At 34.5% G+C, this 18,152-nt stretch overlaps 2 protein-coding genes across 2 annotated transcripts in view; one reads left to right on the top strand and one right to left on the bottom strand.

The window, feature by feature from the left end:
• Nucleotides 1-2,197, top strand: part of LOC107566898 (anaphase-promoting complex subunit CDC26-like) — a 6,737-nt gene extending 4,540 nt beyond the window's left edge. Inside the window, exon 3 of the mRNA XM_016252464.1 lies at nucleotides 1,397-2,197. Coding sequence (XP_016107950.1) covers nucleotides 1,397-1,582 — 186 coding nt within the window. The 3' untranslated portion in view covers nucleotides 1,583-2,197. The remainder of the gene's footprint in view (nucleotides 1-1,396) is intronic.
• A 1,078-nt stretch (nucleotides 2,198-3,275) lies between these two features.
• On the bottom strand, nucleotides 3,276-5,060 carry slc31a1 (solute carrier family 31 member 1). Its single transcript, XM_016252470.1, has 2 exons — nucleotides 4,741-5,060; nucleotides 3,276-3,496 (listed from the first exon to the last, which is right to left on the bottom strand). Exons 1-2 carry the CDS (start codon nucleotides 4,905-4,907, stop codon nucleotides 3,295-3,297), a joined length of 369 nt encoding a protein of 122 aa, XP_016107956.1. The 5' UTR covers nucleotides 4,908-5,060; the 3' UTR covers nucleotides 3,276-3,294.
• Nucleotides 5,061-18,152: the final 13,092 nt, after the last annotated feature.

The raw sequence follows: 18,152 nt of genomic DNA on the forward strand, positions 1-18,152 counted from the left end.
TTATTAGTATCTTGGATACATTTCATAACCTTCAGGGTCCACACAGATAAAAAGATATATATATTTAAGCATCTGTATAATATATACAGCCGTATGGCAATATATATGCTATATGTTGTCCTTTACAGACATGTCAGCCGTACGGTCACGCATGATTTTGGATAATTATGGTAAATAAACATTTTTGCATTTCTCTTTTATTTAGCTATATTTCTGTTCTTTACCCTCTACTTCCTTGATTTCTTGTTTGACCCTATTTTCTGATGACTGATCAGCACTGTTCCAGTCCACGGATAAGGATTATTTGTAGAGAAACTGAGATTTGAAATGATTTCTTTCAGTATTTTTAAGTGGAACTTCCTCAAACCAGAAGTGCCTCTCATGATTTAAAATGCAGTAGGTTAGTTAGGAAAAAGATGGATTCTGCATAGGACATAGTATTTCAATTGTGTTTGTTGTGATCACATGAGCAGCCAAAAACGACTAATTTCAGCAGTATGCGATTCAACGTGTAGAAAGACAGTATAAGTCATTATAATCCGTAATTATGTCCCCACTGGATGCAACAAATGCCTCGTTTATAATGGGTTTTAATGTTTATGTCTCGTCTCTCCGGCCGGACAGGGCATCACAGTATGGTAAGGGGCGTAACATTTCCGTCACACGCTTGAGGTATTCAGCCAATCACAACACACTGGATAGCTGGCCAATCACAGCACACCTCTCTTTTCAGACCGATGAGTTTTGTAAAAATCAAAATGTTTCAGAAAGGCGGGGCATAGAGGAGAAACAATAATGTACAGTATGTGGAAAATATATATTTTTTAACCTTAAACCGCAAACACATTTCATTACACCAAAAACACAAAATAATGTTCTTTTTAGCAGCATCATATGACCCCTTTAACCCATCCAAATACACACGTGAACACACACCCGCAGTAGTGGGCAGCCATTTTTTCTGCGGTGCCCCGGGGAGCAATTGGTGATTTGGTGCCTTGCTCAAGGTTATTGAAGGTGGAAGAGAGCACTGTACATTCACTACCTCACCTACAATTCCTTCTGGTACTGAGACTCATGGGTAGCGAAATACCTGTCAAATTATACAATGGCATCCAGTTTCCATCTTGCGTACATTGAGGTTCTGCCAGCATGGTCAAGCAGGCCAAACACCTAAACCGGTTAGAAGTAGCTAACAGTAATGGTACAGTGTAAAAAATGCCATATGCGAAACTCTGAAATAGCATCTGGTTTGAGCAGGAAAAGACAATTTGTCTATAGCATATTTAAGCAAATGTGTGTGCTAAGATCTACAACATACACTTAAAAGATAGTTTTGTGTAAGTAAAGATTGATCTTGTTTTAATCTCCACGTTTCTTACCCATGTCTGTCCAGAGTCGAAAGAAACAGAGGGATGAGGTGGACGTAGTTGGTGTCACCACATCCAGTGAGATGAGCGGCGCATCAGGTGGCGGCACGGACGGGAAGACCAGGGAGCAGATGATCCACGAGCGAATCGGTTACAAACCCCACCCAAAGCCGAACACGTTACCGTCACTTTTTGGGAACCTTCAGTTTTGACCATTTGCAAGGTCTTGACAATCTGCATCACACACATACATGTATTATGATTTGATAATGCCTGACCTGAAATAGACTGAAAGCATTCTGGGTTTGGTTAACTGTGTGTTTGTGATAACTGATTACAAAGGACTATTTTTCTACTTGAGTAAATACAGTCTTGTCCGTTGGATGTGGAAAATTGTGTCTTTTCGCTTTACTGAAAATACAACAAGAACAAGACGAGGAGAAACATTTCATAGGTGAGCCGATCATCAAAACGGGTTAGTTTATAAATGAGGTGGTCAAGAAGAAGATCTTTGAAATCATACAATATTTATTCATCATTTTCTTTATGATTACAGTACATTACTCTACAGACTTTACTGAACTGTAAACAGACTTAAGAAATCTTAACACTGCCACAGCACTGGAAATGAGGTTCAGTCTACAATTGTAGTTTTTCCCCACTCAAGACAATGCGAACTTTGTTTTTGAAACAAAATCTGAGTTTTGAGTAACCCCTGTGATGGAGAACAGAACCTCAGATCTACAATTCTACAAAAACATGACGTGAATATTTTCTTTTAGAATAGTTTTTCTGCTTTAAAAAAAAAAGAAGAGAAAATTACAGGATTTTTTTTATAAAGGAACAAAAAAAAACTTTTAAACAGGCTTTCTTCTAAAACCCACATGCTTACTGGTTGAAAATATATGTGGTTTTGCGATTTTCTCCGTTAGAAAGCCTTGTGTTTACGAGCAATTGAGACACTTTTTGGGCACTTTTATTGGGTCTTGTATGTAAAAGGCACACTCCTTTCAGTTAAGAGAATAACTATCATCAATTTCCACATAAAATTCACATTCCAAGACCCAGTAACTATCAGAGCGATGACCTTAATGTTTTTTAACAGCTCATGATTTGCTCAACATCACAAATGTGCCACAATTTTTCATTTAAAAATGTCATAACGTAAAAGGATCCACATAAAGATTGCCAGAAAACATTGATAAGTACAATTGAGTGTTACAAATATAAATTATAAAATGAAATCGGTGACACTGGCATCAGATATAATTTACTTTCCACTAATCTCCCCGTATTTACTTAAAAGCACTCCAAAGGGAGCAAAGTTCGACTTCAAACTCAAGAGTCCCAAAACCTCTCTTTCTTGTGCAAACATCATTCAGTCCAGTGTTTATGTCTAAACAATGGTCACTGATTATTAACGGTGGTTTCAGCGATTTGAAACACTTGACCATAACCTCAAAATAAAAAAAATCACCCTCCCAGCACTAGTGCTTGTATATTGGGTCCACCAGATCCAGTTTGGCTTTTAGAGTCAACGCTCACCCTCTTGGGTGTATGTGTGTGTGTTCCCTCATTTAAGGCAAAGGGTTTAGTAAGGCTCTTTCGCACCCAGAGGCACCTTCATAAACATAAGAATCCGTGAGATGTTACAAATAATGTCAGTTGTGCCCGTCAGTACTATGGAGGTAGACTGATAGGCTGTGCACACTTATGCTATTATTAGGATGGTGATGATAGACGGTTGTTGGGATATGAAATATGGGGCTAATTTATAAAAACGAATCAAATTCGAGCTTTAAAATGAATAGAGCCACTTGGCTGATATTTACCAAGATTAAAGAAATCATATACACATATAGAGTTACGGTGCATGTTGGGATTGTGAAGTGGGTGTTTTTTTTGAGGTTATACACAAGAGAGGTTAATGACAGTGTTCTGTAATATCCACCACTACTGCCTTCTTCCAGCTGAACAGGAAGTAGCCAAAGCCGGCGCCCGCCGCCACAGCGATGCACAGGTAGCCGTTGTACGTCATGAACACCAGCATGAGGAAGTAACTGACCACCACTTGGATGATGTGAAGAAGCGTCTGGAAGAAGTGCGCGAGACTCAGCATTCGCTGGCTGGAGGAGAGAACAGAAGCAGGGGTTTAGCTTAGTACAGGATTATAAATGGCAGGTCATCAGTGTGAAGACACAACCTGGGGAATGCATGTTTACCTCTCGGGGGTCACTCGTGTGGCAGTGACTGCATACAGGAGATGATCAGATCAGTGTAACCAGGCTTAATGTTGATTTATGTTTGCCTGTTTTTCACGGAGCTCATTTAAAAATGATGGTGATGAAAGAAAATGTTTTCAATCAGAGCTAGAGGTTTGCAAACCCAGGGGTTTTCAAACAGAGAGGAGCAATGTGGTGCTTCAAAAAGAAAAAAACTGAAAAAAATACTGGATACTATATGAACAAATTGATACATCTAATTTTTATACATCTAATAATAGAGATAATATCTGAATCATTTCATTTGACTTTAGTACTAATATATAAACAATATAAAGGCCAATTATTACATTTTGCAAACAACATTTCTTTATATTACCATGCTCATTTTTATGTACTTAAAAAAAAAAAAAAAAAAAACTTAATCATGAGATAAAGAGATAAGTCAGAATTTATGAGATAAAAGTCCATAATGACATTAAAAGTGATTTTTTAAAGTTTATATTATAATTATGACTTGTCCCATAATTTCAACTTTAATGTTGACTTTTTTCATCTCATTATGAATTTTTATTTTATAACTTTATAGGTCAATTTTGACTTTTTATTTTATAATTATGACTTGGTATGTCATAACTCTTGACTTTTTTTAATCTGGTAATTTTGATTTCTTTTATCATTAATTTATGCCATAATTGTGTCTTATCAAAGCATGATTTTTTTTCTTATGTGGCAGAAATGGGCTTCCATAAATATGACTCCAGTTCTCGTTTTAAATTTGGACAGTAACGGTTGGGTGGGGCTAATTGTCACATTTATGGACCAATTTCAGTCTTTATAACTTTAAGGTCAACATGCAATTGCTTTCACAACCCATTTGACTTTTATTTTGTCACGTAGTTCATGTGAAACATGTGGAGTGCAAAGTGGCCCTTCCATATCATAAGTTATAACAGAGAACTGAATAGCACACACGGCCTGATAATTGCTGATAGGAAAAGTTCCTTCAAGCTGATGAAAGATTACAAAAACATTCTTGTGTACTGATGAATCATTCACAAGAAGACCACGAAGGTTCACCAAGAAAACCGGGTCGTTTTAATTTTTTTGCATTGCATCCTGAAAACACGAGTACGCCATTCACTGACCCGACTGTTTTATGTGTCTCCATGAGCACGGTGCCATCAGCTCCTGGGACAGGCATGGAGTTGTAACGCACGTTCACCTGATTCCTTCTCAATAGGAACTCACGGCCGATCTTCAGACCCTCGTAGAACACAGCCAGCAAGAACACACCAATGCACGCGCCTGCCATTTCTAGAGATGAGGATGAAGAGAGGTTAAAACCCAGGAAAACTCACATTGTCACCTGCTTTAACTTATTACCCCAGTGTAACCGGGGCTTCCTGGTAGCAAAAAAATTCTGCATTGTTCTCATAATTCAGATGCATCAGCTTATCAAAACTAGAACAATCTAGTAAAACCTGTGCAACCAGTACACTTGCACTGTAAAAAAAAATCTATTTTTTACAAAATAATTTTGGCAGCTGTGGTTGGCAGAATAATTTAGTAAAAAATACAGAAAAACTGTAAACACATTTACGGCCAAAAAGTAAATTACAGTATAAAACTGTAATTTACAAACAAGAAAATATGAATGTAAACCAGTAAATTGCAGTTAAAATTACACTTATTTTTTACAGTGTGCCCTTAAATGGATCTTATGACATTATGCTTTGTTCAATATTGAATTTCAGGTCCCCTGTAAAGTTAGGTTAACACTGAAAGTGATTCACTGGAGGAAGGCAATGCTGCTTTACACTCGCATTGGCAGTCAGTGCATCAAGTCAATGCTCATTTGCATGAAAGGTTGCCTTGAAATTAATTTAATATGAGTGGATAATGTTATTGTTTCGTCACCGCAAATTGCTGCCAGTGTGAATGACTTTGAAGTGGATAATTCACTCAAAAAAAAAAAAAAAATTATAATGTCATCGTGTCGTTTCTAAACCTGTATGACATTTGAAAAACACACACACAAAAAAAAGATAATTTGATTGTTGGGAACTGAATATTGGAGGTCACTGACTTGCAATGTATGGACACAAAAATATCTTTCATATGTTATTTTTGATATATTAAAAAAATAAATCTTTTATGTTCCACAGAAGAAAGTAATTCATACAGGTTTGGAAGGACAGGGATTTTCAATTTTGGGTGAACTAACCCTTTAAAAGTCAGTTCTCTAGCAGAGTAACCACCGGTGTAGTTCATCACATTAACTATCAATCATGAGAGTGTCATAATATGTTGTTTTCTGGAAAGTATGCATTCACATGAATTGTTTTTTCGTTTTTTGTAATATAAAGCATTTTAATAACAATATTTTATTTGTGCTTATATTTGAGTAGAATAAAAATGTCACTTGATTTGATCATTTGTATTTAAGTAACCAGATACTTCTCAAGGTCTCGGAGTATTAAATGAAGCCACTGGTTATTTTCAGTTCAAATTCGGACAAAGCAAAAACAGACACAAGAGACCTTCACTAATCGAATGCTCCGACAACCCCAGGCTATTCACCTCGACAACATCGTCCAGATAATCAAATAGTTCCCTCTATAAAACAATTACTTTCCCAATCAAGCTGCAAACATGCTTTTCTAAAGGTCTGGGACAGCCTCGGGGATAAACCACATCAGAGATGACTGTATGCGACACACACCAGACTAATGAATGTGATTATCTTTATCTTTTATCTGTACTAACCAGTAGTCAGCATTTTGTGGTTTGACTAAGCAGCAGACACTTGCCTACTGTTTTACAAGCGTGGAATGAAACGTTTCCTCATAATTAGCTCAGATTCAGGTCAACTGGGGAACAGTGAAAGAAGGGGAAAATCAAGTCAGAAAGTACACTCAGAAAATAAATGTCTGCTTGTATCCTGTCTTCATACACAGTCCAGACAATGTGCACTGTTGTCGAGAAGTAAAGCGCATCATGTGACCGCTCTCTTATAACTTACACGTCTGCACAGTGCACACTACTTAAAAGTTATACGTTTTTATGTACAAAAACAATATAATCTTCAGATTCCTAGTTAAATGGTCACAAAAAGTTTTTTGGACATGTATCTCAGTATTCTTTAAATCACCATGTAAATACTATATTATATTATCCAGTAATTATTTTGTACCAAGGCATTAACACTTGAGATACCATGGCTGGCTTGTAAAAATGACTAAATGTTTGTTAAATGTTGCATTCACTTGTTTCTGCCATTAAACAATCTGATACAAACAAATCAGACTGTCGAACACAATACAAAAAAAAAAATTAATCCAATGAAGAATTTCCCCAGAAACAACTCACCCAAGCAAACTCTGTCACCTCTCTCAGTTGGCTTCCTTGGTTTCTTAAGGGAGTTTTTTTTTCTGTTTGGCACTACAAAAAAGTATTTCCTGTCAGGCTTTTCTTCTCACAGTATCTCTTGGCAAGCAGGTGCAGATAGCGAGTAATGTGCAGCACGGTAGCGATAGTGTTCAGGAACAGCGTTAGGAATATAGTGTGAGGCTCGTCGTACTGCACTGACTTCTCTTGTGACCTCTCATCTGCTTTTCATTTCCCTCTTCTGCCATTAATCCAATCACAAGGTTTTAGCCCCACCCACAAAACCCTGAAAATACCTCCTCTCTTCATCCACTCACTATATAGCTCCAGTCAAAAGTTTGGACAAACTGCTACTTCTGTATTGTTACTACTTCCCACCTTTTAGAACAATAGCCATGAAATTATCATTTTAATAACACAAATGGAAGTAAGGTAATTATGTAGTATGGAAGCCCCTTTCTGCCACTGAATGAAAAATAAAAAAAAAGATAATTGTGACTTTTTTTCTTGCAATTGCGAGTCCTCACAAATTTTTTCTCAGACTAGAGTAATATAAGCTTGCAATAAAAAACGTTTTGTGAGAATTGTAAGGTAAAAAAAAATCTCAATTACCTTTTTTTTATTTTTCATTCAGTGGCACAAACAGGCTTCCATACCACAATCTAAATTACAAACAGAAAAAAGTCAGAACTGTTTTTCTCAGACTTGCAAGACAGCACTTTATAACATGCAATTGTGCGATATAAACTCGCAACTGTATGAAAATAGTATTTTTTCCTCGGAATTGGACTTTATAACACAGAAAGAAGTCGGAATTGCAAGATATAAAAACTATTTTTCAAGAAAAAGGACTTGGATAAAAAAAAAAAAAAAAGTGGCACGACAGAATTACACGTGTACTATGTTGCTCCAATCAAAATGCTGTTTCTTGGTAAAATGTTCAAGGGTGCATAAAATCTGACTTCTATTCCAAAACAAATTTTTACTGCACTGTAAAAAAAAATTCCGTAAAATTTAAGGTAAAAAACCGGCAGCTGTGGTTGCCGGAATTTTACTGTAAAAAATACGGTAGCAACATTTTAGGTTTTAACTTAAATTTACAGTTAAATACCGTAATTTCAATAACTGATATAATGTTAATATACTAACCTATTGAAGTACTGAAATCGGTTTTGTACCTTTGTAATACACTGATAACCACCAAATGCAGGTGGTGATGAGAAAGTCACATGATGAACCAAAGCCCATCACAAGCAGTTTTTAAATATTAACATATATAGAAGGTGCACAGTGTCATTCACACAAACACCATCATGGTAACACACATGAAACTGCAATAATGCAATAAACATTCATTTAACAACATTAGGTGTAACACACAAGCCTAATATACAAAACTGATAAGAAAAAACTAAGAAGAAACATAGTTATTTCAACAAAAAAACATCAAATTTGAAATGTAACGCAGGGAATTCTGGTAATGTCAATTTACGGTTATTCACTGTAAATTATGCAGCCTTTTTCACTTCCAAAAATAATATACTACCGTAAAATTAATGTCCAATACATGTAATGTCCAATACAGTTTTTCACCGTATATAGTAGGGTAATTTACCGTTAACCATTTAACAGGTTTTTACTGTAGCATTTTTACAGTCTTTTACCGTTAAATTCACGGTCATTTTTTACAGTGTGTATCAGTATTTTTATGTCTTTTGTGAACACCAAAACTTATGCAACAATTAATTTCTTTAAGGATGAAGTCAAAGGCCAGTTGGATGAAAACAGGCTGGAGACTGCTTGTTCCCATAAAGATAAACAACAGACAGTAAGAAATCAAAAAGAGAGGGGTGTGAGAGAGATCATGAAATTGAGCGTTGTGCCCGAGTGTTAAATATTTGCACAGCCATTTCAAATGCTAATATTATATTACCCTGTTATAAGTCTTAATCATTACTAAATAAGTGATGGTATCAATGAACTGAGTGCTTGGATAAAGGACAAGGATTTGGTCAATCATTACTGATCGTTATGATGTTCAGACCACATAACCTCATCATTGGCAGGTCATAAAATAGAAATGCAAGCAAACGAATGTGAAGGGGGCAACATGAGCCAGCATTAACTGTGTTCAATAGCACTAGTAGTGTAATCTACCAGCGTTAGTGCAGAGGTCAAGATGAGGTACAAAGAGCAACTGAGCAGCAGTTGACTCATACAGAGCATTTCAAAATTTCACAACAGCCAACAAATGTTGAACAAATTTAATGTGTATTTTGTTTGGTTTACCAGAAGTCATGGATTATATGATTAAACAAACAGTTCTCCTCCACAGTTACAGTGAATTATCCGTCATTATTATTATTATTATTAACTGACTGTACTAAAAGCATAATCTGTTGGTTGATACCACAACATATATACAATATCCTACCACCTAAATTGAAGGAAAAAATTTTTTTTCTTAAAGTCGTGATGAATCAGAAGTAGTGCCAGATCTTTTCTTCTGTATTGTTGTTTCATTGGAGAAGTCTGGAAAAGTTTTCATACATTTGAAAACGTAAAAGGTCAAAATGAAAAATAAACAAATAAAGACATGCATTGATGGATTCATTCCCAATAAGATCAATAATATGCTTTTAGAAAATAGACAGGGTGAATTTTCAATTCATGCTGACTTGATGCTGGGAAAATAAAGCCTATTTTCATTACAACCTCTGTAATGCTAAACATATTACTGAAAAAGTTTTTCAAATGATATATTATGTACATTTTGCATTATTTATATAACATAGTAGAGTTTTTGTAGTGAATTTAACTTATTTTAAATTGTAAAAATATTTTAAAATGTTGATTTTAATTAAAAAATGCATCAAGATATAATGTGTGTGCGTTTATATATATATATATATATTAGGGCTGGTAATTTAACACATTAATTAGATTAATTAATTACGGTGAAAGAGCAACTGAGCAGCAGTTGACTCATACAGAGCATTTCAAAATTTCACAACAGCCAACAAATGTTGAACAAATTTAATGTGTATTTTGTTTGGTTTACCAGAAGTCATGGATTATATGATTAAACAAACAGTTCTGCTCCACAGTTACAGTGAATTATCCGTCATTATTATTATTATTATTATTAACTGACTGTACTAAAAGCATCATCTGTTGGTTGATACCACAACATATATACAATATCCTACCACCTAAATTGAAGGAAAAAAACATTTTTCTTAAAGTCGTGATGAATCAGAAGTAGTGCCAGATCTTTTCTTCTGTATTGTTGTTTCATTGGAGAAGTCTGGAAAAGTTTTCATACATTTGAAAACGTAAAAGGTCAAAATGAAAAATAAACAAATAAAGACATGCATTGATGGATTCATTCCCAATAAGATCAATAATATGCTTTTAGAAAATAGACAGGGTGAATTTTCAATTCATGCTGACTTGATGCTGGGAAAATAAAGCCTATTTTCATTACAACCTCTGTAATGCTAAACATATTACTGAAAAAGTTTTTCAAATGATATATTATGTACATTTTGCATTATTTATATAACATAGTAGAGTTTTTGTAGTGAATTTAACTTATTTTAAATTGTAAAAATATTTTAAAATGTTGATTTTAATTAAAAAATGCATCAAGATATAATGTGTGTGCGTTTATATATATATATATATATTAGGGCTGGTAATTTAACACATTAATTAGATTAATTAATTACGGTGAAAAATGAGTTAAAATTATTAATGCATTTAACGCACTTGCCCTGCCCTCATTTTTTTTCATATTACGGTTATAAAAATTACGGAAAGAGGGGGAAATATAATTATAATGCAAAATAAATGTTGGTACAAGTCGTGCACAAAGCCCTAGTTTCTGTTTCAGAAACCAATATGTATAACAGTGTGATGCAATAAAGAAACCATAGTGCAATATGGCTAGTTAATTTAAAAACCAAACCATCTGAGCTTGAACTTTTAACAGACCTATCAAAATCACATATGAATTTAATAATTCATATATTTTTTTGAAGTCAAGCTCGGGATGTTTTTAAAACCCTACACAAGACATTTCTGTAAAAAAAACGCAATGTGCTGGCAGCAGAGTCGCCAGCAATCTACTGTAATTTTACAGTATTCATACGGTGAATAATTTAACAGCTTTTTTTTGTAAAAAATTAAATGCAGTACATTTCTGTGATTATTTCAATTTACAACATCATTATGGTTACTTCAAATTCCCTCTTTATTGTACAGAGGCATAAAATAATGGATAGAAATAATTAGATTGAAGATTCATTACTTATTTAATTTATTTCAAATCTTTTTTTAGATTTATTTTAAATCGAATGTTTTTTCATGCCTTTGTAAAGAGTGAATTTAAAGTAACCAATGATGTTGTAATTAGATTTACAGTAGAACATTATTGTTCTGTGGGCAACACACATCTACTTAAAATACATTATATTGAAAGATCTAAAAAACAAGCAAACACTTAAAGATATAAATCAAAATAAAGTTTTATTTAAAAGAGCAGTCAACATTTAACAAGGATTCAAAACTAAAAAATGGGTAAAAAACCGGAGAAGACTTATAAACAAAAACTTAAAGGGGTCATATGATGCGATTTTAAGTTTTCCTTTCTCTTTGGAGTGTTACAAGCTCAAACAATGGCAATAAAAAATAAATAAATAACAGGCACAAACACAACAAAATAAGTTACAAACATGACAACCTGAGATTAAACACATTAAACATTTTAACATTTAGGAACATTTTTGGATCTGCACTACTAAGAACATGCAACAAATTCAGTGAAACATTTTAGTGAAAAAAACATTTGATCAGGATTTTTTCTGCACTTTATTAAACGTTCCAGTGAGGAGGCATGTGTACCTTTTAAAAGAGTCCTAGTCCTAGGTGAATGACTTTGTCATTTTACACCCACTTAACCATGACCTGGCTGCATGTTGTCTCCTAAGGTATTCCAACTGGTACCTCTGTAAAACATCAGCAAACAAAATATTTTATCAAAATAACTCTAGAATTGTCAATGTATAGATAACAAGGAGATTGCTGATAGTGTTGACTAACAAAATGCTTCCTGCATGTCTCAAGTCAACTAATACTTCCATAACAACAATGTTTGTTTTTTTTACACGTTTCTACTGTTCAGATTCACTGAATGGTCGATGTTTATATTACAGCACAAAATTATTCTTAAGATGTTGCCTTTTGTATAGATGGTAATAAACTGAATAACTAACACCTGGACAAATGTTCAATAGTATCAGATGTGGTTGGTCTAATTCAGTGGTTGCATTTACTGCAAGTCTTAATGCACAGACCAGATCTTTTAACCATATACGATTTTTTGGCCAGTCTGTTTACATTCACTTTAGACGCGACTGGTATCCTATATCTGTGTTTACGGTAATTCCCGCCCAAAATGATTCTCATTGATAGCTCATGCATTCGGTAGACCCTCGGGTTTTGAATGGCTGTGCTATTAAAATTATTTATATATTTCACGTCGGGTGGCCATGATTACCTGCCAGAATGCATAAGTCAACAGCTGTCAGTGTCATGGATGTTTTGCAGCACGAAATCTGACTGAATGAATATAGACTGGAAAATAAAGGTATTTTGCTTTTGTTATTTTATCTACAGTCGTTAGATCTAGAATTCTGAAGTGAAATAAAGCAGCATACACGATTGCCATACAATTGCTCAAGGCAGTCAACATTTTGAATAAGTGTTTACACTAAACATCCTTTGATATTCGGCTAAAATACATCAGAAAGAAGACAAGTATAATGGCTGATTTTGTTTACAACCCGTATCAATCTTCGCACCTAAATTTCTAACCGCAAATCAAGTTATCAAAATATATGTTTTTGCTGTAAATAATAAACACAAACTATTCTCCTTTTAAACATGCCACCTTTAAACTTACATTAAATAATCAACATTTCATATATCAAGTTTGTTTAGTGATATGTGTGGAATTTGAAGCCATTAACAACGGGCAACAGATTGTTAACTGGCCAGTTTTTAACAACGACTAACAGTCTTAAAAGTTTAGAGATGATCTAAAACAAACTTGATAAAACCCGGTGACTGTAAAATGTATTTAATGTTTGAAATAACGTTACTCACATTTCAGCGCTGAAGAGACATTTTAAAACTGATCAAATCTGGTGACTGTAAATGCGTGTAAATATATGTTTGAAATATTCACATTTCAGCACTGAAGGGCCATTTTAAAACCATACACTCACTAGCTCGACAGCTTGCTGAGCACCGATTTCACAACATTATTTCTGGTAATACTACCTGAAACAAATACTGGTGAGGAATATAAGAAAATGTTTTTACCATGTAGGTGCAGATGCAGGTCAATGCAGTTGAAGGACTTCAGATGGCAAATGTCAATGTATAGCAGATGTCCTTCGAACTTGTGTCCTCTTCGGGGGAAAAAAGTGCTTTACAAATGACGTTTGTAAAAAATTGTCACCACAAGTACCTGACTGAAAATGATTTCGGATGCTTGAAAATTGCAAATTAACTAAACTGACAAAACAGTAACGCGCTTTGACCAAACTTGTACTCGCACTTGTACACCCAATAAAAAAAATTTCAAAGAAATACTGCATTGTACTATATTTAACACAGCCTACAATGCATTGCAAACAGTAAAAAACCATATTACTTAAATACAGTAGAGTACTGTTAAAAAGTGGCTGTGAATTAACAGCAATTTCTTAAACGGCAAAATATGCCCAGAATGCATTGTTTTCTACAGTACATTACTGTTTTAATGGAAAACAGTATGTTACTGTCAGATTTTGGCCGTTTTTTACAGCAATTTTTTACAGTGTATAGCTTGCATCCAATTACCAACTTAAGTGAGCTAAATATATTATTAATTAAAAAAAAAAGCACACACACAAAGTCTTGTCTAGTGAATAAAACATTTAAAAAACTATTTGACCTGACGTGACTCCAAGTATGGTGTCCCATACTCGGAAATTTGTGCTCTGCATTTCACCCCAAGTGCAGACACACACACACACACACACACACACACACAGTGTCCACTCATGCAACAGAGAGACAATGAGCTAGTGTTACCCTGACCTGCTACTGCACTTTCATACAGATCCAAATCAAAGTACTTTACACCCGTTTACATAAGAGTAAAAAACAAGATACATTTTACCCAATAGTTGTATGGTACTACTAAAGTCTAAAAAGAGAGTCTACATCATTGACATTCTAGACAATGCTGATGAAATATGGCACAGGACCTCATCCAGAGATTCAATACCTGGTTTTCTGGTTCAGCAAAACAATCAACCTAAAAATAAACACACACATTGAATCCAGTAACCTTCCTTCTCCCACATTTGATACTAACTTCCTCTTAAAAGAAAAAAAAAGTCTGTATCCAGGAACAAAAGCAAGTTATGAGAAAGTAAATAGCTTTTTTCCTTGTAGTCTAACAATTTAGTTGTCCAGCTCTTTACTACAACGGAGTTATCTTCATTTTTTTGTGAACTTTTTCACACAACCCCATCAAAACCATTTTTAGAGGACAGAATGAATATATGACAAAGGACCAGTGTCTCTCTTTACAATGAAAACAAAGTGAGAAGTTTAGTAAATTGTCCAAATTGCTTTTTTTTTTTTTTTCATCTCAGTGCATTACATTTAAGAGCTACATTGGACTTCAAGATTTCATTTCCTCACGCAAAGCTATAAAAAGATTAAAACAAAAAACATAGAATACTGTATGTATGTCATATGGACTACTTTTACTGTGCTTATGTGTGCTTTTTATGCATTTTTGAGTTTCACGTCTGTAGTCCCCATTCACTTCCATTGCGCTTCAACAAGTGGTTCCCAACTAGGTCACCAGGGCTGGTAAGGGCAAGATGCAGAGATACAATATTCTAGTTATGTCAACCTCTACACATTTTTTGGGCCAGAAATTGTAAGTAAAAAAATATTTGTAAAAATCCTTATCCAGTAAATCACAAGCCTTCGAATATTGTTGACACTTGGGGGGGCCTTGCAGTCAAAAAGGTTGAGAACCGCGGGTTTACATGCTCATTAGAAAACGGTTATTACAAGAAAGCTGCTTAAAGCCAAGCACATGCACTGTGTTAGTATGGAGACAGATCAGCCTCAAAAATAACACATTTGCAAAACAAAATTCATAAATGCACAGCACAATTTACATTTACAAAATCCGATTCGTAAATTCAAAACACAATTCATAAATACACAAGTAAAAACATAAACATAAATGCTCACACAAATGCATCTTACCTAAATAAATTTAAAATCTTTACACAAATATGTATATATCCAGTTCTTGAATTAATTTCCATCACACATTTATGAATGATGTTACATGAGTTTATGGATCGTTGAATCTGCATTTGCAAATCATCACACATGCGTGGACTGCTTTGAATTTGTGTGGTATTTTTGAGACCTTCCTGGCAGGTTAAGATTCATAAATATCTTTTTTTGGAGGATGTTCCATTCAGCCAATAATCCACTTTTAATCTACCAATCAAAACGCTCTTTACTGAACAGACGCAAGAAGCTCAACGCTGTGCTTGTACTGTGCAGTGTTCCATGATCAGGTCCTTGATGTAGACATTTTAATGGGCAGTGTTGGGCAAGTTACTCTGAAAATGTAATTAAATTACTGATTACTCCTTTTAAAATTAATCATGTTACTGTTCTGATTACTTTATTTAAAAAGTTTCATATTATTTCATATTGTTAGCGCTGTGCTCCTAAACACATTCAGCTCAGTCAGTAACCAGCCTTCTCTCCACATTATTTATCCGGTCTTTTCCACACGCATGCCACACTTAAGAAAATGTAAGAATGTTGTGTATGCATTCACATGTCTATAAACCGCATTTGGATTTACTTTGTTTCACAGAACGCTGCTTTCTGCAAAAACCTGGAACAATGCGGCTATTGTTAACTAACAATACAAATAAAACTATCTAAACTAAAAAGTTAATTTAAAAAGCTGAAACGGGATGAAATGTACTTATTAAATGAAACTCTTAATTAAAAAATTAATCAGAAATAACATTTTAGTTCTAAATTACTAAAACTGGCATTTACAGTGGGTACGGAAAGTATTCAGACCCCCTTAAATTTTTCACTCTGTTATATTGCAGCCATTTGCTAAAATCATTTAAGTTAATTTTTTTTCCTCAATGTACACACAGCACCCCATATTGACAGAAAAACACAGAATTGTTGACATTTTTGCAGATTTATTAAAAAAGAAAAACTGAAATATCACATGGTCCTAAGTATTCAGACCCTTTGCTCAGTATTTAGTAGAAGCACCCTTTTGATCTAATACAGCCATGAGTCTTTTTGGGAAAGAGGCAACAAGTTTTTCACACCTGGATTTGAGGATCCTCTGCCATTCCTCCTTGCAGAGCCTCTCCAGTTCTGGCAGGTTGGATGGTAAACGTTGGTGGACAGCAATTTTTAGGTCTCTCCAGAGATGCTCAATTGGGTTTAAGTCAGGGCTCTGGCTGGGCCATTCAAGAACAGTCACAGAGTTGTTGTGAAGCCACTCCTTCGTTATTTTAGCTGTGCGCTTAGGGTCATTGTCTTGTTTTTTTATTTAAGGGGGTCTGAATACTTTCCGTACCCACTGTAAAATGTATGCATTTAAATAGAAAATGACTAAAATGCCTAAAATAAATTTAAATATTACAATAAACGTCCATTTAAAAAAGCATAATTGTATAAGTATTTATAGTTAAAATTCTGAAATAACGGTTCTGAAATATGTAACAGGTAATGAACAGAGCAGCTGGGACATTCAGCAAAACATCTGCACGATTTCTGCAAGACTTCAAGCACAGCTCATTTAGACAATATCATCTACTGTTGAGTACAAATTACTACAAAATCTTGGTAGCGTTAATGAACAGAACAAATAGTCGCTATCCACACAGATGAGCCGGAGAGAGTGAGCGCAGAACTGCAAATGTCTTCTCAGAGGTCACAGCAACAGAGATTACAGGGGGAAAAATTACTTCACTGAGCTGCAAAGAGTCACATAAATCTCACCTTTGGTGTCTTTGATATTAACTGCAGATCATCAGTTTTGGGACAAGAGTAAATCAACTTAATCTTTACACTGACCAGCGTTGAGATGCTCCGACTCAGTGAAGTAACAGTGTGAAGTCAGCCACAACGCGGAAACTAATACACAATAAAAGTCCTCAGTAAAAGCTCCGTCGTCTCAAAGTGAACGGATTAACAGGTTTTTTTATTAGCATTTTCTATGCTAACTTAGTTTAAATCAATAAAATACAGGCACACAAAATACAGTTTGTTATTTTTTTGTAGCATTATTTTAAATTCGCTTTAAAATGATTGTATTTAAATAATATTATTTTTAGTACAAAAACAAGAAACATTACAAACTTGTTCTCAGTTCTAACATGGTAAAGAATAAAACACAAAGCCTTTTCTATCAGTATTTTCTTCCTCTGATTAACAAGCAGTCATGGTTTGTCTATTCTATTCGGTTTAATAACGAAAAATAAAGATAATTTAAAAACAACTATTATTTTGAAGATATTTCCACAGAACGCTATGTATCCGGCGCTGATGTGCTCCAATAAAAACTTTCCTAAATACATTACTATCAGTGGCACAACTGTACAGGCTGAAAAACTGAAAAGTGGAATATTGCTCTGCCAGGGAAATTCCTCTCTTTAATGAGAACCAGCAGCAAAAAAAATCTCTATAAAAACAGGAACCGAGTGAATGTCTAGTGAGTCAATGGCACTGTGACACTTCAGTAAAGGAGATATTTAGTAAACGTACAGTCATCGTTTCCTTCACTATAAAGAGCAAATATGAAACGTGAGTATCTCCCATAAGAAAAAAGCTGACTTCAAATGTTGAAATGTGGTGAGACAAAGCCTTCCAATTTACTTGGTGTTTTAATTCTTTAACATCCTCAGTGTAAATGGGCCAAAAGAAATTATTTCGTTACATGTCATGTCGTCCACTGGTAGATTTGATGCATTATACAGGCTTGTTAGCCGAAAAGAATGAATACTAAAAACAAAAACACTTCATTGCCGGCATGATC

Source organism: Sinocyclocheilus grahami, unplaced genomic scaffold, assembly GCF_001515645.1.
Source record: "Sinocyclocheilus grahami isolate Dianchi unplaced genomic scaffold, SAMN03320097.WGS_v1.1 scaffold1111.1, whole genome shotgun sequence".
Taxonomy (NCBI): domain Eukaryota; kingdom Metazoa; phylum Chordata; class Actinopteri; order Cypriniformes; family Cyprinidae; genus Sinocyclocheilus; species Sinocyclocheilus grahami.

Coding starts and splice junctions, on each gene's coding strand:
- slc31a1 (XM_016252470.1), bottom strand. CDS start 4,907: ATGGCAGGCGCGTGCATTGGTGTGTTCTTGCTGGCTGTGTTCTACGAG. Junction 3,497..4,740: donor GAGACACATAAAACAGTCGG/GTCAGTGAATGG, acceptor TCTCTCCTCCAG/CCAGCGAATGCTGAGTCTCG.